Here is a 25,992-nt window from a genome sequence, read left to right as displayed (position 1 = left end):
GAGGCCATATACCCTCTATGGAGCTATGTTCATCCTCTCAGAATTGTAGAATCATAGAATCATGAAGATTGGAAAAAACCTCAAAGATCACGGAGTCCAACCATCAACACACCACCACCATGCCCGCTAAATTATGTCCCAAAGTGCCATGTTTTGTGAACATCTCCAGGATTGGTGACTCCACTACCTCCCTGGGTAGCCTGTTCTGATGCCTGACCACTCCTTCAGTAAAGAATTTTTTCCTAATATCCAAGCCAAATCTGCCCTGGTGCAACTTGAGGCCATTTCCTCTTATTCTGTCACCTCATACTAGGGAGAAGAGCCTGACCCCTAGCTCTTTCCAACCTCCTTTCAGGGGGGCTGTAGAGAGCATTAATTAATAGTTTATTTTTTTCCTAAGTGCTATAGAGAAAGACATAGAAGTTTTGCTGGAGATGTAAAAATCATGACAATGGTTAAAACTTCTCAAGAAGGTGGTCCTGCAGAGTAGTCAGAAATGATGAATAACATGATGCAGAGAAGAAGCTGGTTTTAAGAAAGGGAAGAAGAAGAGATAGAAGCTTTTGTGTTCAATGCACAGGCATAATCTAGGCCTGTGCACCTCTCTCAATTCTCAATCACTTTGGTGTCAGTAGTTGTTTTGTACAGCATCATGAATTGATTTTTCATCTTATTGTTCCTCAGAAGTTCTTATCATGGTAATTATTTGTTCACTGTCTTTGCTCACACTCAGATGTCACATTGGGAAATTACACTTTCCTCAAGAATCAGCAGTGGTTATTTTTTTTTACTAAACCTTTTCCATCCATTCACTTCCCCCCCCCCCCCAACTCTGTTTTAGCATCTTGTCTCTACAAACAGTAGCTCCTATTTCACTTTTCATCTCTTTCCTCACCTTCGGCTTCATCAGCTTAAAATAATCAGCAGTAGGTTTTGTGCTGACACTTAAGTGTCATCACCAAGCTTTACTTGGTTTGTACTACCATGAAATGAATGGCCATGGGGTTCAGGCATGCTGCTTGGAAGCATTTTCAGGCTCAAGGCTTTCCCTCAATTACTCTTGAAAACACAAATTATGTGAGTCTCCTCTTTGGGACAACTCAAAGCATGTGAATCTCTAAACTTTCTTAAATGTGGTTTTTATGTCTTGTAGTGTCCAGGTGTGTCATGCAGGCCAGAAACACATCACATGGTCTGGATCTAGCTTGTGTAAAGTTTAAATTTCACAAGATTTTGAGACCAGCACCAGAACTGAACTGCCTGCCCCATCCTGGTTGAATATCCCACCCATCAAGCTCTTGTCTTTTCTAAGGCCAGGATGCTCTGCACTGAAGTGTTCCTTTCCCTCTCCCATGAATATGTCTAACAGTCTCTATTGTATTGTATTGTATTTTTTCTTTCAAAAAAATAATTTATTAAATAATCTAGGGTTTGTATTGTCTCAAGTTAAGGGCTCAAACGTGATATCTGTACACTAAATACAAGTGTACCACGATCTTAAAGGTCTTTTCCAACCAAAATGGTTCCATGATTCTTCCTAACTGTCCCTGCTTTACACCCTCAGTGTAAATAGAGTCAGTATAACATGATGTCCCCTTACCAGTTCCTGCAGCTGTTTGGCCATTCAGCTGATGGTCACATTGGGAAGGACAAGAAAATGCCCTCCCTTAGAGGATGCTCCCTGTAGAGATAGCTCCCTATAGCTGGTTGGCCCTGACTCACATATTTTATACAACAGATTAGAAGTGAAAACAAATACTTAGTGCGTTTTGACAGGAAACATAACTTGCTGAAGAGTCTCTACCTGCAGTTTGGGAGAATCTGTGTGAAGGTGTCAGGATGGTGACCACATTTTGAAGCAGTGATTTCTGAAAAGTGCTGAATGAATTCACATTGATCTTGCAGTACTGGAGGATCTGTTGGTACACAGGAGGCCTCTTACAGCTCCCAGTGGCTTTGACAGAAGTAAGAGTGGGCTCCATTTATACTTCAGCCCTATTTCCATAGATTCTGCATGTGCATGGTCAATTAATGCATGTGACAGAGACATTTTTTGTGCTATTGGACATCACAATTTCATTTCCATCTTATCCTTCTCCTGCATGCTGCCCTGAGATCTGTGTTATTTTGACTTGTGAACATCCTGGGAGGCCATTCTACAGCAGTGCAGCTTCTGTCTGGAGCACTGACCTTTCCAGAACTTATTCATTAGTGGTCAGCATGGCCTCCATGGTTAGTTTTACCACCCCAATCCCCTCCACCCTTTCAGCGCTGTGTATAGATTATTAGGTGATTTTCTTCTTGCTGGGAGCAGTTTGGGTTTAATTTAAAGTTCTCTGTGGAAATTACACAGCTCCTCAACCTCCTTTTCTTCCTTTTCAGAGTTCCCTTCTGCACAGAAGTATGCTAGAGGTGTAACTTGCTCTATCCTGCATCCCTCCCTTGGCTGCTCTAAGGCCTGCCCAACACTTGGGTGTCATCTGCCACCACGCAGTGATCTGATTGTTGCACCCAAAGACCTTCGTCCAGTGCTTATAATCCCACGAGTCCTTAAGAAGGAAGTCTTGCTGTCTTCCACAGTCACCCAGCTAAATCTTTGACAGACAAAAAAAAAGCAGTGGAAAGCTGTGAAACAGCTGATGTGGAGATTTCTCACTGTAGCTGTGAGTGTTTGGTTGTAGCACTTCTGCATCTTCAGGAAGCAAGGAAGCATTGGTATAAAGCTCAAAAGAATAAATTCATGCACCTGGCTGGTGCAAAGAATGGCAGTACAAATAATTTTCCCTTCTTAGACCATTAAAATAGTTATTTATTTATTAAAATACAGGCTGGGCAGTGACTGGCTGGAAAGAAGCCCTGAGGAGAGAGACTTGGGGGTGCTGGTGGACAGAAAGCTCAACCTGAGCTCTCTGTGCACTTGCAGCCCGCAAAGCCAATCAGATCCTGGGCTGCATCAGGAGAAGTGTGGCCAGCAGGGCAAGGGAGGTGATTCTCCCCCTCTGCTCAGCCCTGGTGAGACCCCACCTGGAGTACTGCCTCCAGTTCTGGAGCCCCTATTACAAGAGGGATCTGGAGGTGCTGGAAGGTGTCCAGAGAAGGGCCACAAGGATGATCAGAGGGCTGGAGCACCTCTCCTGTGAGGACAGACTGAAGGAGTTGGGGCTGTTCAGTCTGCAGTAGAGAAGGCTCCCAGGTGACCTAATTGTGGCCTTCCAGTATCTGAAGGGGGCTACAGGAAGGCTGGGGAGGGACTGCTCAGGATCTCAGGTAGTGATAGGACTAGGGGGAATGGAATGAAGCTGGAGGTGGGGAGATTCAGGCTGGAGGTGAGGAGGAGGTTCTTCACCATGAGAGTGGTGAAGCCCTGGAATGGGTTGTCCAGGGAGGTTGTTGAGGCCCTGTCCCTGGAGGTGTTTAAGGCCAGGCTGGATGAGGCTGTGGCCAGGCTGATCTAGTGTGGGGTGTCCCTGCCCATGGCAGGGGGGTTGGAACTAGATGATCCTTGTGGTCCCTTCCAACCCTGAATGATACTATGATACTATGAAAATATAACTATGTGGCTCTCATTCACATCTATTGAAGAGTCTTAGTTTAACTGCGAGAAGAGCTTCCATGTACAGAGCGGTCATCTTTGGTCATCCTTGCTTCCCTTCACTGAACCTTTTTCAGTTCTACTCTAGAGGAAGGTGTTAAATGTTGAAGAGATTGATACAATAGCATTGTGATGCCCTATCTTTTCCAAATAATCTTGAGTCCTCTGGACACTTCTGGATGTAAAGTTTCTTCTCTGCTACCGAGCAATGAGCTGCTATCTCCATGGAACTGTCTACCAGCCTAACTGTTCTAACAGTTGTGATCTTTTTGGCATCCATCACTGCATGTGCAAGGTTGGGATTGACTTCCCCATATGTGTACCCCTTCACTTGCTAATTTTTTAATTAATTTCCTACTTCTGTGTAGTTTCCCTTGCTGGCACTATCTTGAATAACTTTGAGTCATTTGCAAGGTCTCACCTCACTGTGATGTTCCAGATCATAGATGAATACAGAATGGCAAATGTCCCAGCACAAAAGCCTGCAGAACTGCACTGTGACCTCTTCCCTCCTGTGGCAAGAGTGGAAAGTTTACTCCTCCCACTTCCTATTTTTAACCAGATGTTTATCCATCTAAGGACTTTCTTAGGCCACAGCTGCCAATGGTTCATGTCACATCTGCTTTCTTCTGTAATTTCAAGTCTATATTTTAAGACTACCTTAGAGAATGAATGGACTTTCCTATTCTTTCATGTTTACCTGATACACTGTGGACTCATCAGTGAAAACACATCATAAATAACAACAGGATAATAAGACTTTTGACTCTTCTATCTGGAGTGTAATACATTGTGGATATTGGTCCCCCAATTAACCATTGATAATGATAGGTGAAATGTAATGTGGTGTAACTCAACACAGAGGTTCTGCTGGCATGCTGAATGAAGGATATGACAATGTCAGCTCACCAGGACCTCCAGGTCGCAGAATCACAGTATTGTTAGGGTTGGAAGGGACCTCAAGTTCCAACCCCCTTGCCATGGGCAGGGACACCTCACACTACATCAGGTTGCTCACAGCCACTTCCAGCCTGGCCTTGAAAACTGCCGGGGATGAAACTTTCACTACCTCCGTGGGCAACCTGTGCCAGTGTCTCACCATCTTCATGGGGAAGCACTTCTTCCTAACATCCAACCTGAATCTACCCATTTCTCGTTTTGTTTCGTTCCCCCTACTCCTATCACTCCCTGACACCCTAAGAAGTCCCTCCCCAGCTTTCTTGTAGCCCCCTTCAGGTACTGGAAGGCCACAGTAAGATCTCCTTGGAGCCTTCTCTTCTCCAGACCAAATAGCCCCAACTCTCTCAGTCTGTCAAAGGAGTTTCCTGTGTGCATTTTATATATGTTTGAGCATACTTTGTTTTCTTGTGTATATTTTAAGACCTGTGTTTTATAGCTGTTTGAATACAGCTAATTTCCACATGTGATTTTTTTTTTACCTCTTTATGTTTCAGAAGTGGTTTGTACCTATTAAAAAAGGGCAGAAACAGTGCCATGCATAAGCAGTACTACCCAGCTCCTGACTTCCTGGATTTCCTACACACTCTTGTTTCCTGCAAGAGTAATTTAATAATAAAAAATAAAAGCAAGCAAACATTTAGAGAAAATTATGCTTATCAAATGGGCTTTTCTCTTCCTGGTGTGACTCAGGTGTGATGTCTTCGCTGAAACCTCTATTGATGGATGACGTCCCAGCTATTCAACAGACCGCTGCTTTGGCTCTTGGGAGGCTTGCCAATTACAACCACGACCTGGCAGAGGCAGTAGTGAAGGAAAACATTCTTCCACAGCTCCTGTGTTCATTGTCTGACCAGAATGTAAGGCATCATTGTTTTCTTAAGGAATCATTTGTTGTTAACTGTTGCCCGAGCTTTCTGTATCAACTGCCTCCTGTTATTCTAATACAGCAATAAAGGTACCGACAGCATTTCAGTTGGAGCTCCTGAGAGAGCGATGTGTGCTGTGTGCCTAACTCTGGCTTCAGACAAGCTTGGCTTTAAAATATTGTCTTACCTTTTAGCACACCGTAGGAAGTGTAGTCATGGCACTTTTCTGTCTTTTTGAGCTGTTGAATGATGCTTTATCAAAGGTACCTCTTGAAAAATGAGACAATTTGAGAGCTGTGTTGATAATTGACTAGAATTTATTTGTAATACCAAATGCTTGTAAAATGCACATAAACCCCAGAACTTGGGTAATGCAATATTTAACCTCTCCAAACACAGCCAAAAACTTGAACTTTGGTAATGCAATATTTAATCTCCCCAAACACAGCCAAAAACCTGAACTTTGATAATGCAGTATTTAATCTCCCCAAACACAGCCTGTTGGAAACCTGTGGCATGAAAAAACATCAAACCACTGACACAGGAAAGTACACTGAAAGGTTTTAATCTTCATATTTGTTAGAGAGAAACAAACAAACAAACAAAAGGGTTGTGACAATTGCAGTGCAAATAAATCTGGTGGCCTCTTCTCCCACCCCCACCCCCCTTCTTGCTATTTTTCTTCAGGTTCTGTATATATTTCAGCTTTCATATTTCAGTGATCCTGACCCTCTTGAACTTTCAAATAAGGCTCCTAAGAACTGGAAGAAAAAATCCACCACCAATAACAAAAAAAAAAAGGGATACAGCTGAGAGTTAATTTTATTAATAGCACAGCCATACTTGGGTTGTGGCTTTGATTTATTAAACTTAGGATAAGAAGGATTGAAATGGAAGTGTAATTTGGAAACCCATACATTTGTATTTTACATCCATAATTGTAAGCATTTTTTTTTTCTCCTTAATTAATCTTCAATTAAAAAAACAAGGCTAAAGAAAAGCCTTGATGTCAAGGTACTGGTATGGTACAGACAGGAAGTTAAGGTTTTTGTTAGAGTTTCTAATTACAGACTTTTATTTCTATCTTTAGGGGAAGAATAGGAACAAAACTCTTCGTCCTCTATTTTGCTTTGGAAACTACCCCCGGTGCTACAACTCAAAGCTCTCACTAAATTAGCCTGAGTATCCTGATTTATCTCTTCCATGCTAAGGCGGTGCTGTCGTTACATGGAGATGGCTGTAATTCAGAATCACTTGGGGCAGCAGCAAGATTAGTGTGAGGTCAGGGAAAGCCTTGGTGACTGAGGGCAAGTGAAGGAAACTCATTATCCAGTTCATGCAGAGTTTAGCAATGCACACAGTTTGTTACTTCCCATAGGCAAAAAACCCCAAACCCCAATGTGTTTCCATTCCACTCACTCTTTGTGTAGCAGCATCTATATTTGAGGAGCAGATTCTGTGAGCTCACAGTAAGTACTGATTCTAGTGATTTATGGAGAACAGCTACAGGGTCACATTCCAGATTAATGCTTTGTCAATTAAAGTAAGCAAAGTACAATTTTATAGTGTGTCCTGACTGTGCCTGTGAGTACAGTTGTTTGTGAACAATTGTGTTGTGAATAGTAAATCCAAAGAAGGGTTTTCTTTGCCAGGACCATAATAGCTTAACAGTAATAACATAAAGTAACATATCTACAGAGGCACAGACTGATGTAAACAACTATAGCTCAACTGAGTTCAGCAGAACATGTAATAATTTACATTAGCTAGGGCACTGGCCATTTATCTGCACTGTTTCCCTTAGCTCCTGCCTCCCCCAAATGATCTTCAGTGCTCTACTTGTAAATTATGGAATTACAGAATAGTTTTGGTTGGAAAAGCCCTTTAAGATCATTGAGCCCAACCATTCTGTAACTCTACCAAGGCTGGTGCTAAACCATTTTCCTCAGCACCACAGCTCTGCCTATTTGAAACACCTCCAGGGATGGGCATTCAATCATCTCCCTGGGCAGCCTGTGCCAGTGGTTGAGAACCTTTCAGGGAAGAAGTTTCTTTGAATATCCAATTTAAACCTCCCCTGGTGCAACTTGAGCCATTTCCTCTCTTTTTGAATTATGTTTAATGCACTTGCTTGTAGGCTTTAACTTAGAAAGACTGGATTTTTGGCATTAAGGACTTTTACCGGTGGTGGTTAAATGAAGGAGGGTCAGGGAATGCCTGTGAGCGCTGGAAGATAACTGCTCTTCAATCGTTACCATGCCAGTGCCAACCACTGGACTACTTGGCAATGCCTGGATGCTGTGGAGTGGGTAGCACAAAGTGAGGATGGTTTCCAGCAGTATAGATGAGACTATTGTGCTTCAAGCAAAGAGGAGTTCAGGTGGATGGATGTGATATGCTGTCTCACTTTCTCTCAGGGCCAGGAAGTGGGCTTGGCTCTTCCTGTGGAGCCATTGCAGCCCTGCTGTCCTAGTGCTTCAGATCAGACTTTAGAAGGTGTTTGGTACCTTGAGGGATGTACAAAAGCCCTCATGCTAGTTGCCCTAGTGCTTCAGATCAGACTTTAGAAGGTGTTTGGTACCTTGAGGGATGTACAAAGGCACTCATGTGGTTCTTTGTTTCTCTGGACTCAGCCCAGAATGAATTTAGGCTTTGTTTTGTGTACCTTCAGAGTAGGACAGTAGCACTGTAAAGTGTTGAGGGGAACATCAGGCATCTTGGAATGAGATTAAAGCATCTGGCACATAGAGATAGGGCCCTCAAGAGCTTATCCATAGGGATGATCTGTCAGCTGCCAGGCTGCAGAGCATGCTCCAGGCCCAGGGGTCTAGCAGTAGATCACTTGTGTCCCAATGCATCTTGAATCATTGCTGCAGAATGGCTTCATGAGGAAGGGGAGCTGGCTCTCTCACGACACAGTTGTTTCTGGCCAGAGGACTTTAACTGGGCTCTGGATATTGAAAAGCAGGAGAAGAAATTTAATCTTCAGCTTCTGCATTCCAGGGATAGGAAACTGCAGGAGAAGATTGAAATGTGATTTTTGGGTGAAGCTTTTAACTGTGCTTTTAGAAGAAACTACCACCACTGCCACAATTCACGTGGATCACCACGATCTGTGCAGCATCATACCTTCAAAATGTGTTTGGTCCAGCACTGAGGGAGATCAGTTGAACCAAGACAAGTTCTTGGATTTACTTAACTTAAGAGAAAGGTGCTAAGGTGCTTAGTCCTGTTGAAAGTGAGCTGGTTCTGAACACCTGCAGGAGTAAAATTGCAGGCTGCCTGGTTCAAAACCAAGTGTCAGCCAGTGCTGGCTGTTTGGTGGGATGGGTTTTCAGGATCTTAGATGTGGGCTTAGGAGATGTTTAGGCATTTAAGGATCCAGATCTTAAGCCCACTCTCTGTGTCTCAGTCTCCAGTTTGGAAATGCCAACAATGTTTTCTCATAGAGATGTTTTGAGGGTAGAACATTAGAAATTGTGAAGTCTTGCAGGTGTCACAGATTGGTAGAATTATTTTAGGAGCTTGCCCTGCATAACCTGTGTAATCTGGTTAAATATGTTAAGAGCTATTGTTTTTTTTGCAGCTCTTATCATCCACTACTCACTTAAGCAAACAGGCTTATCTAGACTATTATCTTTCCCCCATATCCTCTTAGCCCTCTCATTTTTTCTGTTTGTTTGTGCACTTACTGCAAATTTTAGATCATGAACTGTCTCAAAGCAGGACTGTAGGTTCATTGTTTGTGTGATGTCTGGTGGTCCTGATTTGAATCTGTATGAGATATTGCTGCTACTAAGGGGAAAAAAAAAAAAAGGAGCCTAATTTATGCATGTCTGTGCTGTGTTCTGCTTTGAACTACTTGATGTCAGTAAAAGCTTTTTCTTTTTCTCCCCCCCCCCCCACCCCCTGCTTTGTACAGCGTTCCTACAAGAAAACAGCTGCATTTGTGCTAAGAGCAGTTGGTAAACATTCTCCACAGCTAGCTCAGGAACTAGTTCGGTGTGGAGCACTGGAAATGCTTGTGATTTGCTTAGAAGATTTTGACCCTGGAGTCAGAGAAGCTGCGTGTTGGACACTTGGGTGTATTGCCCAACACAATTCAGGTAACAGGCTTCACATGTGTTAACTTTCACAGAATCACAGAACTGTCAGGGCTGGAAGGGACCTCAAGGCTCAGCCAGTTCCACCCCCCCTGCCATGGGCAGGGACACCTCACACTACAGCAGGTTGCTCACAGCCACATCCAGCCTGGCTGCAAAAACCTCCAGGGAGGAGACTTCCACCACCTCCCTGGGCAACCTGTGCCAGGCTCTCACCACCCTCATGGGGAAGAACTTCTTCCTAACATCCAATCTGAATCTACCCACTTCTGGTTTTACTCCTTTTCCCCCAGTCCTGTCATTACCTGGCACCTTAAAAAGTCCCTCTCCAGCTTTCTTATAGGTACCCTTCAGATACTGGAAGGCCACAATAAGGTCTCCTCGGAGCCTTCTCCTCTCCAGACTGAAAAGCCCCAATTTTCTCAGTCTGTCTCCACAGCAGAGCAGTTCCAGGCCTCTGCTCATCCTCGTGGCCCTTCTCTGGACATGTTCCAGCACCTCCAGATCTTTCTTTTAGTAGAGGCTCCAGAACTGCACACATTGCTCCAGGTATGGTCTCACCAGAGTGGAGCAGAGGGGGAGAATCACCTCCCTGGTCCTGCCTGCCACACTTCTCTTGATGCAATCCAGGGTTTTCTGGGCTGCAAGTGCTCACTGCTGGCTCATGTTGAGCTTCTCCTCCACCAGCACCCCCAGGTCCTTTTCTTCAGAGCTGCTCTCAAGCCAGTCACTGCCCAGCCTACATTGATGCTTGAGATTGCCTCGATCCAGCTGCAGGACCTTGCACTTGGTCTTGCTGAACATCACGAGGTTGGCTTGGGCTCACCTCTCCAGCCTGTCAAGGTCCCTCTGGATGGATCCCTTCCCTCCAGTGTGTCTGCTGTACCACACAGCTTGGTGTCATTGGTGAACTTGCTGAGGGTGCCTCAATGCCGCTGTCCATGGCACCTCAATGCCACATGAGAGTTGCAATAAAACGCATTATTAGAATCATGGAATCATGGAATCATTTAGGTTGGAAAAGACCTTGAAGATCATTGAGTTCAACTGTTAACCCAACACTCTGAAGTGTTCATAAATAGAGTAAGAGACTTCTCTACTGCTATAAAATACTAGATTTGGAATAAACCTCCACTGCAAGTACCTGTTGTGGGAGAGTGGTGTACCTGACATCAGCAATGTTATGAGAGGAGCTCTGAGAGACGCTCTGAGAGGACCTGCACTGGGCTTGTGGCCATGAAACAGCACTCCACTTTTTTCTCCTCCATGCAGAAATTTCAGAATCTTTATATATTGTGTAGCTGTTAGTGGAGAGCAAAGTTTCTTTTTCTCAACATTAGTTCTTATTTAATGTACACAGTCAAATGGAGGAGACTAAGTAGTACCAAGTTTCATTCAGTTTGCAGCGCTGCATGCAGGGTAAATGTTCCAAAGCCTTTGCTATGACTGATCCTCTTTAGGTAGCAGACCACACTCTTCTCTGAGAGTCAGGAATAGATCCTAGGAATCCGATATTGAGCAGTCCCATAAGCAGTTGTATAACTCACTGGCACTGTCATGTTCCTATTTAAAAGCTGATCCATGTGCTTGATTATTCTTTTACCAGCTATTTATACAGTTCCAGTAGAAGTTTAGAGCTGTGAATCAAAGATCTGAGGGAAGAAACTCCTGGCTGGAGAGGATGGGGGAAATGGCTCGTGTTCTTAGTGTTTAAAGTCAAATTTATTCTAGCATCATAATATTAATTCAGGCATTTGTGTTTGGTTTTGGCTCTGAAATGTACATGGACTGAATTTGGAAGTGACTTTCTGCTATCCTTTTTTAGTCAGTATGGAGTGTTGGGCTGTGGGAGGCATGTGGGATTTCCTTTCCCACTTAGAGAGTTAACTTACTGGGACAGACTACAGCATTTTCAGCACCTTTCTTGGACAAGAAAGCCAGTGGAATTGTGGCTTGTATCAGAAATGCTGTGTCCAGCAGGAGTAGGGAGGTGATTGTCCACTTGTACTCAGCTCTGGGGAGGCCACACCTCAAGTGTTCTGTCCAGTTTTGGGCACCTCAATACAAGAGAGATGTGGAGGTGCTGGAGACAGTGCAAAGGAGGGCAAGGAAGATGTGAAGGGCCTGGAGAATAAATCTGATGAGGAACAACTGATGGAGCTGGGGCTGCTTAGTTTGGAGAAGTGGAGGCTGAGGGGAGACCTCATTGCTCTCTACAACTACCTGAATGGAGGTTGTGGAGAGGCTGGTGCTGGTCTCTTCTCACAGGTGATAGAACAGGAGGGAATGGTCTCAAGCTATGACGGGGTAAGTTTAGACTGGACATTAGGAAGAAGTTTTTCACAGCAAGAGTGGTCAGGCATTGGAATGTGCTGCCCAGGGAGGTGGTGGAATCACCAACCCTGGCTGTGTTTCAAAAAGTTTTGGCTATGGTGCTTGGGGATATGGTTTAGGGCTGAACCTTGTAGAGTAGGGGTCTCAGCTGGACTTGGTGATCCTTTTCCAACATGATTGTTTCTGTGATTCTTAGCAGGCTGTTTTATTTTTTTTCCTCTGGGGAACAAATTTGTTCTTGGAGCACCTCTGTGGTAAACCCCTTTTGCTCACTAGTGTGAATCCCACCCTTGGTGGAAAATAATTGTTGCTTCTCTCTGAAAGATACTTGTGTAAGTGTCAGTTAAAAGTGTTCCTGTGTGTAAATGTGTGTAGTGTAAGGAGAGTGCCTGGGTTACTCTCAGCATAATTATTTCTGTAGTTTGGTTCTGTCAGTAAATCAATACTGCCTCACTTCCATTGCCCTTCATGCTATTCCCTGCATGAATGCTGGGGGATCTTTAGGCTGATCCAGTTCATCCTGCGGTGGCATTGTCTGCAGAGATGGAGGTGATGTTGGAGGTATTGAAGACAGCAAACTCCTCATACAAATTTTTGTTCCATGAGTGTGAATTATTTACTGAGAGGGAGTGGGTGCATGTCTCATGTCAATTTATGCCAGCACTGAGAACAGCATTTTCAGCGCTACCAAGCTGCAAGCATCAGGACGTAGATAAATCACTAGATGTAATCAGTTAAAAACTCCTCCAACAACAAACCAACCTTCTTAAAAAACACATGAAAAAAAAGTTCTTCCTCTGCCCAGCTAGGACTAATTTGGGGGATTTACCTTCCTCTGCAGCAGAGTAACAGGAAGTTTCTAAAATGATTACTGAAAGTAGAGGAGTTACACCGAAGAAAGCTCACTCTCTGTACGCTATGTTTCTTACACTCCTACAAGCATGCCTTTGCTACAGGATATTGTCGGAGATGGGATACAAAGATAGATGGACCTGTTCACAGCAACATCTGCTGGGTACTGTTCAAGGAACCCTGGATTAGAGTCACATGCTTGTGTTGACAAAATTTGGCAGATCTGATTTTTCTGCCATTGACTCTCTGTGGACACATAGTACAGCTTGGGGTAAAAATAGAGTGGAGCGTGAAATGGTTTTCCCCACCCACAAAAGGCTTTTCTCAGTTTCAAAAAGAGTTTCTGTTCCAAATTGGGACAATATGAAGAATTATGATGATAATTTTTCTCTTCTGAAAAAAAAAAAAAAAAGGTAGGGAATAGGGTAGCTTATTTGCCCTAGCAAAAAACAAAGTTCCATAATTAGGGCACATGTCTGTGATGTGTGTGGGAGACAGATTAAAGCCCTGGTCTGTCTCAGGCAGGATATGTTAAGATGTTGAATGGCTGGAAGGTGTCCAGCGAAGGGCAACAAAGTTGGTGAGGGGTTTGGAACACAGCCCTGTGAGGAGAGGCTGAGGGAGCTGGGGTTGCTTAGCCTGGAGAAGAGGAGGCTCAGGGGAGACCTTATTGCTCTCTACAACTACCTGAAGGGAGGCTGCAGACAGGCAGGGGCTGGTCTCTTCTCCCAGGCAACCAGGACCAGAACAAGAGGACACAGTCTCAAGCTGCACCGGGGAGGTTTAGGCTGCATGTTAGGAAGAAATTCTTCATAGAGAGAGTGATTGCCCATTGGAATGTGCTGCCCAGGGAGGTGGTGGAGTCGCCATCACTGGAGGTATTTAGAAGGAGACTTAACAGGGTGCTTGGTTGCATGGTTTAGTTGAATAGAATAGAATAGAATAGAATAGAATAGAATAGAATAGAATAGAATAGAATAGAATAGAATAGAATAGAATAGAATAGACCAGGTTTGAAGAGAGCTTCAGGATCATCAAGTCCAACCTCTCATCCAACACCACCTAATCAACTAAACCATGCAACCAAGCACCCTATCAAGCCTCTTCCTAAACATCTCCAATGATGGTGACTCCTCCACCTCCCTGGGCAGCCCATGATGGGCTGGACACGATGATCTTGAAGGTCTCTTCCAACCTGGTCTGGTCTATTCTATTCTATTCTATTCTATTCTACACAAAATGAACCTCTGTCTCCCTGAATGCAAGCAAAGGCTCCCAGCGTTTGCAATGGGAGGGTCTCTCTGCTTTTAATCAGAAATTCCATGCATGGCCTGGCAAAGCTGCTCTCTAGGAACTGCAGTGTGTGTTCTCATGAAAAGACTTCCCTCTCTTTTTTTTTCCTGATGAAAACATTCTCTGGTCAACATTGAATTATAGAACAGCCTAGACTGGAATGAACCATAGAGATCATTTTCTCCAACCTTCCTGCCATGGGCAGGGATGCTCTGCACTAGCTTGCTTGCTGAAGGTCTCATACAGCCTGGCCTTAAAATCTTCCAGGGAGGGGGCATCCACTGCTTCCCTGGGCAACCTGTTTCAGTGTCTCACCAGCCTTCTACTGAAGAACTTTTTCCTATGATCCCGTCTAACCCTACTCTCTCAGCTTCAAACCATTCCCCCTTGTCCTACCTCTAGACACCCTTGGGGAAAGTCCCTCTGCAGCCTTCTTGTAGAATCCCTTCAAGTATTGGAAGGCAGCTCAGCTCTACAGTCCCCCCAGAGTCTTCTCTTCTCTAGGCTGAACACCCCCAGCTCCCTTAGCCTGTCCTCACAGCAGAGGTGCTCCAGGCCTTGGATCATCTTTGTGGCTTTCCTCTGGACTCACTCCAACAGGTCTGTGTCCTTATGTTGGGACACCAGAACTGGAGGCAGGATTGGAGGACATTCCGTATTTTGTATACAGAATGCTCCCTACTGTCTTCATACAATATCTTAAAATGTAGTTCATGTGTGGGCAGATGTCTCCAGAAGGCCTGTGATATATTAGGTCAATAGACATCTCATGGGATTTCAAAACACTAGAAGTCTTGCCAGGTCAGATTCCAAAATCCAGGAACAGTTCTTGCAGTGCTTCTCTTTCTTTAAGATCCATTTGAGCTGAATTGCAGATGCTGATCTTACTCCAAAGGATCCAGGTCAGAGTGCTGTAATTTTGCTATTTATTACTTCCAGAATATGTGTTTGAACAGAAGTGTGAAGTGTTTCAAATACCATCAAAATACCATTTGGTCTGTGACAAGTATTTGATATATTTTAACTTAGGCCATACATAGTTATCTAAAATGCAAATTTCTTGCACTTAAGATTTGCAGATAACTTAGCTTTCCATTTGCTTTGCCTCCACCAAAATTGCAATTCATGAATCATCTTGTACCTGCTTCAGCATACTGTGAACTGGTAGGGAAACAAAACTAACCAGCACTGTTTGTACTCCAGCATACTCCTGAGAGTGGAGTTAATGCTTACTTTTTGTCACGTGGTGGTACTCTCAGGATCACAGCATAGCTCACCTTAGAAGGCACCTCAGGAGGTCTCTAGTCCAGCTTCCTCCTCCTGCTCTGTTCTGTCCTTGTGAGGCTTCATCTGTAATATTGTGCCCAGTTCTGGGTCCCTCAGTTCAAGAAGGGCATCAGGGAACTGCTTGAAAGAGTCCAGCACAAAGCCATAAAGATGATTAGGGGAGTGGAGCATCTCCATGCTGAGGAAAGGCTGATGATGCTCTCAATCCCTTCACCCAAATCATTAATGAAGATGTTAAACAGAACTGGCACCAATACTGAGCTCTGGGGACACTACCAGTGACTGGCTACCAGCTGGACTTAACTCAGTTCACAGTATCACAGTATCACAGTATAACTTAGGTTGGAAAGGACCTCGAGGATCATCAAGTCCAACCTATCAACACAGACCCCATGACTAGACCATGGCACCAAGTGCCACGTCCAATCTCCTCTTGAACACCTCCAGGGACGATGACTCAACCACCCCCCTGGGCAACCCGTTCCAATGACGAATGACTCGCTTGGTGAAGAACTTCCTCCTCACCTCGAGTCTAAACCTCCCCTGGCGCAGCTTGAGACTGTGTCCCCTTGTTCTGGTACTGGTTGCCTGGGAGAAGAGGCCAACCCCTTCCTGGCTACAACCACCTTTCAGGTAGTTGTAGAGGGAAATGAGGTCACCCCTGAGCCTCCTCTTCTCCAGGCTAAACAATCCCAGCTCCCTCAGCCTCTCCTCATAGGGCTTGTGTTCAAGGCCTCTCCCCAGCCTTGTTGCCCTTCTCTAGACACGCTCAAGTGTTTCGATGTCCTTCTTAAACTGAGGGGCCCAGAACTGGACACAGGACTCAAGGTGTGGCCTAACCAGTGCAGAGTACAGGGACACAATGACCTCCCTGCTCCTGCTGGCCACACTATTCCTAATGCAGGCCAGGATGCCATTGGCCCTCCTGGCCACCTGGGCACACTGCTGGCTCATATTCAGGTGGCTGTCAATCAGCACCCCCAGGTCCCTCTCTGTTTGGGAGCTCTCCAGCCACTCCGACCCCAGCCTGTAGCTCTGCATGGGATTGCCGTAGCCAAAGTGCAGCACTCCGCACTTGGACTTGACTGCCATGACAGTTTATCACAGTCCTGTGGTCCTCGCCTCCAGCCAGCTTTTAATCCAGCAAAGAGTCCACCTGCCTGTGCCATGGGCCATGAGTTTCTCGAGGAGAATGCTGTGAGAGGTGGTATCATAAAGTTTTAGCAGGAGCAGGGAGGTCATTCTGCCCTGTACTCAGCACTGGTTATACCATACCTTGAGTCCTGTGTCCGGTTCTGGGCCCCTCAGTTTAGGAAAGATGTTGAGTTGCTGGAAGGTGTCCAGAGAAGGGCAAGAAAGCTGGGGAGGAGTTTGGAGCACAGCCCTGTGAGGAGAGGCTGAGGGAGCTGGGTTTGTTTAGCCTGGAGAAGAGGAGTCTCAGGGGAGACCTTATTGCTCTCTACAACTCCCTGAAGGGAGGTTGTAGCCAGGTGGGGGTTGGTCTCTTCTCCCTGGCACCCAACACCTCTGAAGTTGATTCAGAGGCCACTGTGGGATGGAATCATCTGGAGTGTTGGCCAGTAGTTCATGATATATTTCACTTGGTCAGTGTACAGCATCAAAACACGATGTGAAGAAACCAAGTGTGGCTTTTTCCATGGAAAATTGAATGTAGCTTATACCACTCACATTGATGAGCTAGTTCTCAGGTTTGTTTTCAGATACATTTAATTTCATAGAATGATAGGGGCTGGAAGGGACCTCCAGAGGGTATGGGGTCCAATCAGCTAGGGCAGCCCACATGGGAACACATCCAAGTTGGCTTTGAAAGTCTCCAGAGAGAGACTCTCTGGACTGAATGCTCTAGGGCAATGAAGTTGGTGAGGGGTTTGGAACACAAGCTCTATGAGGAGAGGCTGAGGAAGCTGGGATTGCTTAGCCTGGAGAAAAGGAGACTCAGGGGTGACCTTATTGCTCTCTACAACTACCTTAAGGGAGGTTGTAGCCAGGTGGAGGTTGGTCTCTTCTCCCAGGCAGCCAGCACCAGAACAAGAGGACACAGTCTCAGGCTGTGGAAGGGGAGGTTTAGGTTGGATGTTAGGAAGAAGTTCTATACAGAGAGAGTGATTGCCCATTGGAATGGGCTGCCTGGGGAGGTGGTGGAGTCACCATCATTGGAGGTGTTCAGGAGGAGACTTGATGGGGTGCTTGGTGCCATGGTTCAGTTGTTTAGGTGGGTTGGATTGGTTGATGGGTTGGACACGATGATCTTGAAGGTCTTTTCCAACCTGGTTCGTTCTATTCTATTCTATTCTATTCTATTCTATTCTATTCTATTCTATTCTATTCTATTCTATTCTATTCTATTCTATTCTATTCTATTCTATTCTATTCTATTCTATTCTCAGTAAAGAAGTTTTTCCTCCTGTTGAGGTGGAACTTCCCATGTTCTAGTTTATATCCATCATGCCTGCTGCCACTGAAACGAGCCTATTCCCCTTCCTCTCAACACCCACCCCTCACATATTTATAAACATGAATAAGGTCCTCTCTCAGCCTTCACTTCTCCAGACTAAACAATGTGTAAACCAAGCTATAACATTTGGGTTTTGTTGGAATCTGACAGTCTGTCTTTGGAGGATGCCCCCTCCGCCTTTCCAGCCAACCAGTTATTTGCAAAGTGAAGCCTGAAGGGTTGGTTTTTTGTATCAGTTTAAGAATGGCTGCATTATTTATTATATTTTTTGTGAGGGGGCATTGAGGCTTTAAAATATTATCTTAGGGAAGAACACCCAGTGTAAATATTTGACTTGTCATGTGTTGGAGTGTGTGGCTATAACACACTAATTGAAAACAAATCCGGCCAGGAACATTATTTGGATATTAGCAGCATAATGATGACATGAATTAGAGATTTCATGAGAAAGTATATTAGTCCATTTATATTTAATGAAGGACATGAGATTTTTCTTAGTATGAAAATCTCTTTATGGATGGACCATAAATCAAAAGCTAAGTTAGGGGCTTGAAACACAACAGCCGTATGTTGCCATGGTGCTGCAAGTTAAGATAAATGTTAAAGATAATAATGGATATGCATAATAAGGTGTAGCAAAACTGAACTAAGAGCCTAATAGATTATTGAATCCCCCACGATTTTTGCCACTATTTTAAACTAGCACAGCTTGGCTGTGGTATAAATTTTGCTTCTGATAGCCAGCAATATTTATTTTAGGGCTGTGATTAATGCTGCATGCAGGGAGGGAGCTAATGAATGTCTAATAGCGTAATTTTTGTCCTTGTCAGCTAATCATATGCTCTGATTTATTTATTTATTTATCTATTTATCTATTTTCATTTTTTCCCCCCCTCCCCTTTAAGGTGTTAGTTAAGGATATTGTGCTAATCTCAGGCACACAATGTCCCACTGATGATATTTCTCATTTGTCTAATTGTGTCTGATAGCATTTTCACATCACCACAAACTCTCTCTTGTCCCATGTGTGGAGGCAAAGCCTAGTTTGGATCAGCAAGTTCCATTTTCTCCCCAGGCTTTTATGTCAGCTTTTATGGCTGTTTTTATTTTACCTTACTTTTATACACATATATATTTCTGTTTCTGGGCATTTGATCAATGCTAATATCTGCTTATCATTTAGAGAGGGTAAAATGCTCTCTAATTAGGTGGTTGGTAAAATTTTGGTACTTTGGCTTTCTGTGTTGTTGTTAGCCATGCATAAAATGCTTTCCTATTGATCAGTGCAGAATAGCCAGGGTTTAAACAGCTGACATCTGCTTACTTTAAAAAAAGAAAAAGAAAACAGAATAACAAACCATTTCAGCCTAATCTACCTCAAATGTGTGCATGTAAATGGGGGTCCATCTATTGACCTGCATTCTTTTCAGTTGTGGATTGGTCCACACGGTTTATGAAACCAGGAGGGCTGATTTGAAATGCAGATGTCAAGACAGTGAACTACACCCTCCCCTTTTTCCTTTGCTGTATCTGTCAGGGTGAAAAATGGCTTGCACAAGGGTCAGTCACCCATACTCACTTAATTACTTTCCTTGGACCTACAGAACTGTCACAAGCTGTGGTGGATGCAGGCACTATTCCTCTTTTAGTGCTCTGTATCCAGGAGCCAGGAATTGCTTTGAAAAGGATTGCTGCTTCAACTCTCAGTGAGATTTCAAAGCATTCTCCATATTTAGCACAGGCAGTAGTGGATGCAGGAGCTCTCACTCACTTAGCTCAGATGATCGTCCACCCTGATGCTAAACTGAAGGTACATTTAAAAATTATTATTAATCTTTTTTTTTCCCCCCCTTTTTTTCCTTTTTTCCCTCCCCCCTCCAAGTCCTTACTTGATAATGAATCAAAGGCACTGATATGCATATTTGTTTAGGAAGAGCTTGGTTTGGGTGTTAGGAAAATGTAGCTATGTAGTGACAAAGAGTTCTGGACATGTTCACAGATTTAGCTAGTGGGTAAAAACTGCTGCTCTGTGAGGAACAGCTACACTAACCTTCAAAGTGGATGATATGATTTTTATATATATATATTTAGAGTTATGTAATATGTGAAGATTGCAACAGATATTTTTTAGTAGCTACAATTTGCACAGTTCAGTTGCAAACCAGATTTTGCATATTAAGGGTTATGCTTGAGATCAGTTCACGTTAAATGTATTCGTGTCTTTTAGAACGTGCTGAGGTGAACAGCTGTTGCCAAAGGTTTGGTCACTGGAGTTTAATTGGCAAAATATTTGTTCCTTCACCTCATTTTCCTCTAATTTTGCTCTAGGAGGAACAGCAGATGACATTAAAAATCAAAAAGCCACCTCAAGCAACTACAAATTGTCTAATGCTGAGGTCTGACAGACCAAACTCGTGCAAATAAAGCTACTTTCTGTAGGTTTCACTAGATTTAAAATTGCAGTTCGAAAGGGTGCACACACATATTAAATGGCAGTTCTAAACTGTGCATATATATGTATCATACAGACATATAATTTCTTAATACATAGGCAGCGTGAGCGGGATAAAACAAAGCCCAAACTTTTATTCAGGAACCAGCAAATGTTCTGTGCCATTCTCCTCGTGCCTGAATTGGCTCAGTGAATTGTGAAATAGCTGTAATTGTTTTCCCTGCCCTGCTTTGTTTCCCTCGGTGCAATAGGTTTTGGTGCGTGGGAGGAGCGTGTGTTGTGGGAGTGTTTGGTGTTTGTGTGCTACTGATTCTCGCAACCATTTTTGTTTACTAGTGCCAGGTGCTGTCAGCTCTGTGCCAGATAGGAAAACATTCATCGGGTCTCGCATTGTTGGTGGCTGAAGAAAGGATTTTCCCGTTCGTATTCACGTTCCTGAAGGACTCGGATAACCACGTCAAGAAAAATGGCGCAACTTTAATTAAAGAGATAGCAAAGCACTCGCCTGAGGTAAAACCTTGAAAGATGCAAATGCAAGGTCGTATCAGCAGATTTTTACACTTTAAATAAAACTCAGGATTGTTCTGGCATTTACTTTTGGAAAGGGAGGGCAACTAGCTGCTTGGTGTGTTCCTGGGGAAAAGATGGAAGTGCTTGCTGATATGAGATGTGTATTGAATAAGAATTGGGGTAGGAAAGTGGGAATGGTGTCGTGCCTACCTGGCTGCTTCATTCCATAAGATAGCTCTGCAGAGAGGCAGTTTTTAGGCTGACAGGGATTGTGAGTCCTAGGTATTAAAAGTAGCATGAGAAAAGCCTCGCGGAAGTCACAGGACCAGTTAATAACAACAACAGCAACTATATACATATAACCATATACAGTTATATACATAGCTATTATTATAAAACAATAAAAACAACAAGAAGGTTTAGGCTGGATGTTAGGAAGAAGTTCTTCATAAAAAGAGAGATTTGCCATTGGAATGTGCTGCCCAGGGAGGTGGTGGAGTCGCCAGCCCTGGAAGTGTTTAAGAAGAGAGTGGATGAGGTGCTTGGTGCCATGGTTTAGCTGATTAGATGGTGTTGGGTGGTAGGTTGGACTTGATGATCTTGAAGGTCTTTTCCAACCTGGTCTATTCTATTCTATTCTATTCTATTCTATTCTATTCTATTCTATTCTATTCTATTCTATTCTATTCTATTCTATTCCATTCCATTCCATTCCATTCCATTCCATTCCATTCCATTCCATTCCATTCCATTCCATTCCATTCCACTCTAATCTATTTAAATTCATGTAACTATATATAGTTATATATATAGCTATTATTATAAAATAATAACAACAACAAGAAGGTTTAGGCTGGATGTTAGGAAGAAGTTCTTCATAGAAAGAGAGATTTGCCATTGGAATGTGCTGCCCAGGGAGGTGGTGGAATCACCATCCCTGGAAGTGTTTAAGAAGAGACTGGATGAGGTGCTTGGTGCCATGGTTTAGTTGATTAGATGGTGTTGGGTGGTAGGTTGGACTTGATGATCTTGAAGGTCTTTTCCAACCTGGTCTGGTCTGGTCTATTCTATTCTATTCTATTCTATTCTATTCTATTCTATTCTATTCTATTCTATTCTATTCTATTCCATTCCATTCCATTCCATTCCATTCCATTCCATTCCATTCCATTCCATTTAAATTCATGTAACTATATATAGCTATATATATATAGCTATTATTATAAAATAATAACAACCACAACAATAACTGTATACATATAACTATATACGTTATATATAAGAATAACAGTAATAATAATCATTATTATTATCATTATTTGGTGTGTGTCTTTTTAAAAGATCTGCTGGGCTGCTGGGATCACATTTTAATCTTTTTTTTTCCCCCCAGTGGCAATGAAGGTAAAAAAAAACTATTTATGATTAAACTGATCACAATTTCTTCTATTAGATGAAATTCTTCACAGAAAGAGAGATTGGCCATTGTGATGTGTTGCCCAGGGAGGTGGTGGAGTCACCATCCCTGGAAGTGTTTAAAGAGAGACTGGATGAGGCACTTGGTGCCATGGTTTAGCTGATCAGATGGTGTTGGGTGATAGGTTGGACTCAATGATCTCTAAGGTCTTTTCCAACCTGGTTAATTCTATATTCTGTATTTGAGTCTTAGTGTTGGCAGTGCTTTTGCCCATAGTTGATACAGGAAGGTGGGGATTTTTGGCAAAGTCAACACCAGACAAACAGGAAAACCATATAATTATAACTATGTTAATCTGCCAGGCCATAGGGATAACTAAAAGGCTCTGAATGTGACTCTGGAATGAAACACAAGCAACTTATTTGTGGAACACACTAGTGGTGAGTGCAGCCATAGCAGTGTAACAACTGAGAAGCGTTTAAACATGAATATTGGGCTGTTTCTTCAGCTTCTTTAAGCTGCTGGTGATTAAAGGCTGAAGTCTGGTCACATTTCCTGCTTCCCCTCTGCACCTCATGCACAATGTAACTTCAGTGTCTCAAAGAAAAGGGATGAAATTCTCTTAGGCAGGCACTAGAGTCATAGGAGTCATAAGGATCCTCCACTGCAAGGAGAATTGGCCATCAGCTCTCTAAAGGAGCTGTAGGAAGTGTATTGGTGACTCCAGGTTTGATTTCAGAGGGACAGCAATCTCTGCCCGTCTCTGAGTTTGCTCTGTTCATGCAGAGACAGTGTTGCAGCAGAGACAGCTTGGCAAATGATGTTTCTGCAGGAGCTGGCTCCGCCAGTTCTGAGAGCATTGTGGCTTTAGAAGCTCATCTGTCTATCTGCTTATGCAGTGAAATTCAACATGAAGGCCAGGATCTGGGTGACTTGCAACAAGGGTCACAGCACTGGGTGATATGTAGGGCCTCTGTGCATCCAATGGCTGTGCTCAGATGTAGGACAAAAAGATGCCGACAGACTGGAGAGTGCCCAACAAATGATCAGAGTGAAAGCACTGCTAGGTGAAGGAAGGCTGAGGGAGCTGGGATTGTTCAGCCTGGAGAAGAGAAGGCTCAGGGGAGACCTCATTACCATGACCAGTACACAAAGGGTGGCTGCCACGAGGATGGAGCCTCTCCTTTCACAAGGAGTCCCATGGAAGAGACAAGGGCTGATGGAGGCAAGTTACTGCTGAGGAGATTCCCATTGGACTCCAGAGAAAATGTTGCCCCATGAGAACAGTGCCACATTAGAATCATCTCCCAAGGGAAGCAGTGGATTCCCATGCACTGAACAGTTGTAAGACTCAGCTTGCCGGGGTGCTGGGCCAGCTCATTTCAATTCCACCATCACCTAGAAGGGTTGGAGCAGATGATCCTTGTGGTCCTTCACAACCTGGCATTCTGTGATTCTGTGACTTGGTTGTCACTGGCTGCAGTTCACAACTGTGAACACTTTCGTGAGCAATAGCTCTAAATTTCATCTAGCTGCTTCCTGACAAAACCAAACCCCTTTGAAAGGCTCTAAAACAAAGATGGATTTCATGTTTATAGAAATCAAGCAGACTGGAAATCTACATGCCTCAATTTTGTTCCTTTAATTTTGACTTTTAAGAACATGGGGCTGTTGCTTTGGAATCCTGAGGGGAATTGTAGATACCTAACAAGACAGAAGAAAATAATCATAAGAGGAAACTCTGTTCATTTGTTTATGTTGTTGGTATCATGCATCCTTTATGGCTGTTCCTCAAGTGATGTGAGAAGTTATACCTTTTGGAAAGAAATGTGATGCATAGCTTGAATATAATGTATAGAATCATAGAATTGTCAGGGTTGGAAGGATCATCTATTTCCAACCCCCCTGCCATGGGCAGGGACACCTCACACTAGATCAGGCTGCTCAGAACCACATCCAGCCTGGCCTTAAACACCTCCAGGGATGAGGCTGATACCACCTCTTTCAGCAAGGCAAGGCTATGTAATTTGTCATTCTGGGACAAACTCCATTGCCCATCAAGTGTGTTCTCTGGACAGCACCCTCAGAGTACCCCAACAGGGCAGAATGGTGTAGTCCAAGTCGGTTTTGCACACCTATAGCAGTTGGTTTTGGTTTCATGCCTCAGTGCGGGGAATCCACAACAGCTTTTATGACACAGAGATCATCTAGAATTCAGAAATCATCTCAAATTCACTCTGTTCTTGCACAGAACATATCATTGTTGACTTGGGAATAAGTGGGCACTAGTATGAAAGAATATCTGTCTCAGCAGGTGTGCCTGGTTCAAGGGCATTCATGAATTAGGCTCTCATTTGGATGTTGCTTTGGTGTATACTAATGGAGTTTGCAACATATCATTCCATGCTGAAAGGCATTGACAATTCAGCGTGCTGATTTCCCTGCAGTAAAGTCAATCAAAACCAGAGTTGCAAAGCAGCTTTGCTCCTGAGGACTTGATGCTACACTTGGTGGCCAACATTCTGCAGGAGACATCACTCTTATTCCAGTTTGACTTTGTAAATGGGGAGTGATAAGGAGTTTTCTAATGTGGTGCTTGATGCCTGTTGATACTTCACAGTATCTAATCTCTTCATTTGTCTTTTCAGCTTTCACATCTCATAGTCAGTGCAGGTGGAGTTGCTGCTATGATTGATTACATTGGCAGCTGCAGAGGTAGTATCAGGCTGCCTGGCATCATGATGCTCGGTGTTGTAGCAGCTCATTCAGAGACCCTGGCCAAGGTGGTGATTGTGTCCAAGGTTAGCTATCACTTTTGTCCTCTTCCTATACTTATTCAGTGATATTCTGGGGAAAGAGATGCAAAATGACATAGGCAGAGGATGTATTCTGTGACAGAACGATGTACTTGCCATTGACGAACGCTCTTTTCCACGCCTGGAATGCTGTGTCCAGTTTTGAGTTCCCCAGTTCAGGAGGGACAGGGATCTCCTGAGAATCCAATGGAGAGCTCTGAGAGTGATGAAGAGACTGAAACATCTTTCCTCTGAAGAAAGACTGAGAGACCTGGGGCTCTTCAGGTTTGAGAAGAGAAGCATGGGGGTGTGTGGAATCTGATCAATGTCTATAAATATCTGAGGGGTGGGTGTCAAGATGAAGGTGCCAGGCTCTATTTGGTGGTGCCCAGTGAAAGGACAAGGAACAACAGGTACAAGCTGGAACACAGGAAGTTCCACCTCAAGATGAGGAGAAACTTCTTTACTGTGAGGGTGCTGGAGCCCTGGAGCAGGCTGCCCAGAGCGGTTGTGGAGCCTTCTTCTCTGGAGACTTTCCAAACCCACCTGGATATGTTCCTGTGTGACCTGCCCTAGGTGATCCTTCTTTGGCCAGAGGGATTGGACTCGATCTCTAGATGTCCCTTCCAACCCCTGCCATCTTATGATTCTATGAGTCTCCAAATATTGTTGCCTGCACAGCTGAAGTTGAAGTAATTGGATTAATGTGGATTAAAGTGTGTCTTTATGAAGCTTCTCTGAAATGTCCTTGACTAGTTTGTGAGCCTCCATTTGTATTGCAGTGCAGTGTGGTGAATTTGTGTGGATACAGTAAATAAAGTCAGTGAATTCAGGTGCTCTGTTTCCTCTTAAAATAGGCATTTGTGGCCTCATCAACCCCCTTTGTGAAACAATGATATTTAATGGCATGCTCTTCAGCACACTAACATGATCCTGCTAGTACTGCTAGAGTAGTCTTGCAACAGAAATCTTCAGGCTTGCAAAGCCCTCAGTTTATAATGCAGTGTGGTTTGATTCAGCTCTGCAGGTGATGTTTCAAACGAGGTAAGATATGAGTG

The 25,992-nt window shown here is 43.8% G+C and overlaps 1 protein-coding gene across 2 annotated transcripts in view; it reads left to right on the top strand.

Annotated features, from left to right (window-relative positions):
* Positions 1–5,194: 5,194 nt before the first annotated feature.
* Positions 5,195–25,992, top strand: part of SPAG6 (sperm associated antigen 6) — a 32,085-nt gene continuing 11,287 nt past the window's right edge. Inside the window, exons 1-5 of one of the 2 annotated variants that reach the window (XM_068146442.1) lie at positions 5,195–5,409; positions 9,341–9,524; positions 19,368–19,573; positions 20,552–20,725; positions 24,788–24,940. In XM_068146442.1, coding sequence (XP_068002543.1) covers positions 5,248–5,409; positions 9,341–9,524; positions 19,368–19,573; positions 20,552–20,725; positions 24,788–24,940 — 879 coding nt within the window. In that variant the 5' untranslated portion in view covers positions 5,195–5,247. The remainder of the gene's footprint in view (positions 5,410–9,340; positions 9,525–19,367; positions 19,574–20,551; positions 20,726–24,787; positions 24,941–25,992) is intronic. The other variant, XM_068146444.1, reaches the window with a different exon arrangement.

The sequence above is a fragment of the Melanerpes formicivorus genome, unplaced genomic scaffold (genome assembly GCF_026170545.1).
Source record: "Melanerpes formicivorus ecotype bairdi unplaced genomic scaffold, bMelFor1.0.p_v2 SCAF_13, whole genome shotgun sequence".
Taxonomy (NCBI): domain Eukaryota; kingdom Metazoa; phylum Chordata; class Aves; order Piciformes; family Picidae; genus Melanerpes; species Melanerpes formicivorus.
This window is presented reverse-complemented; position numbering and strand designations above follow the sequence as displayed.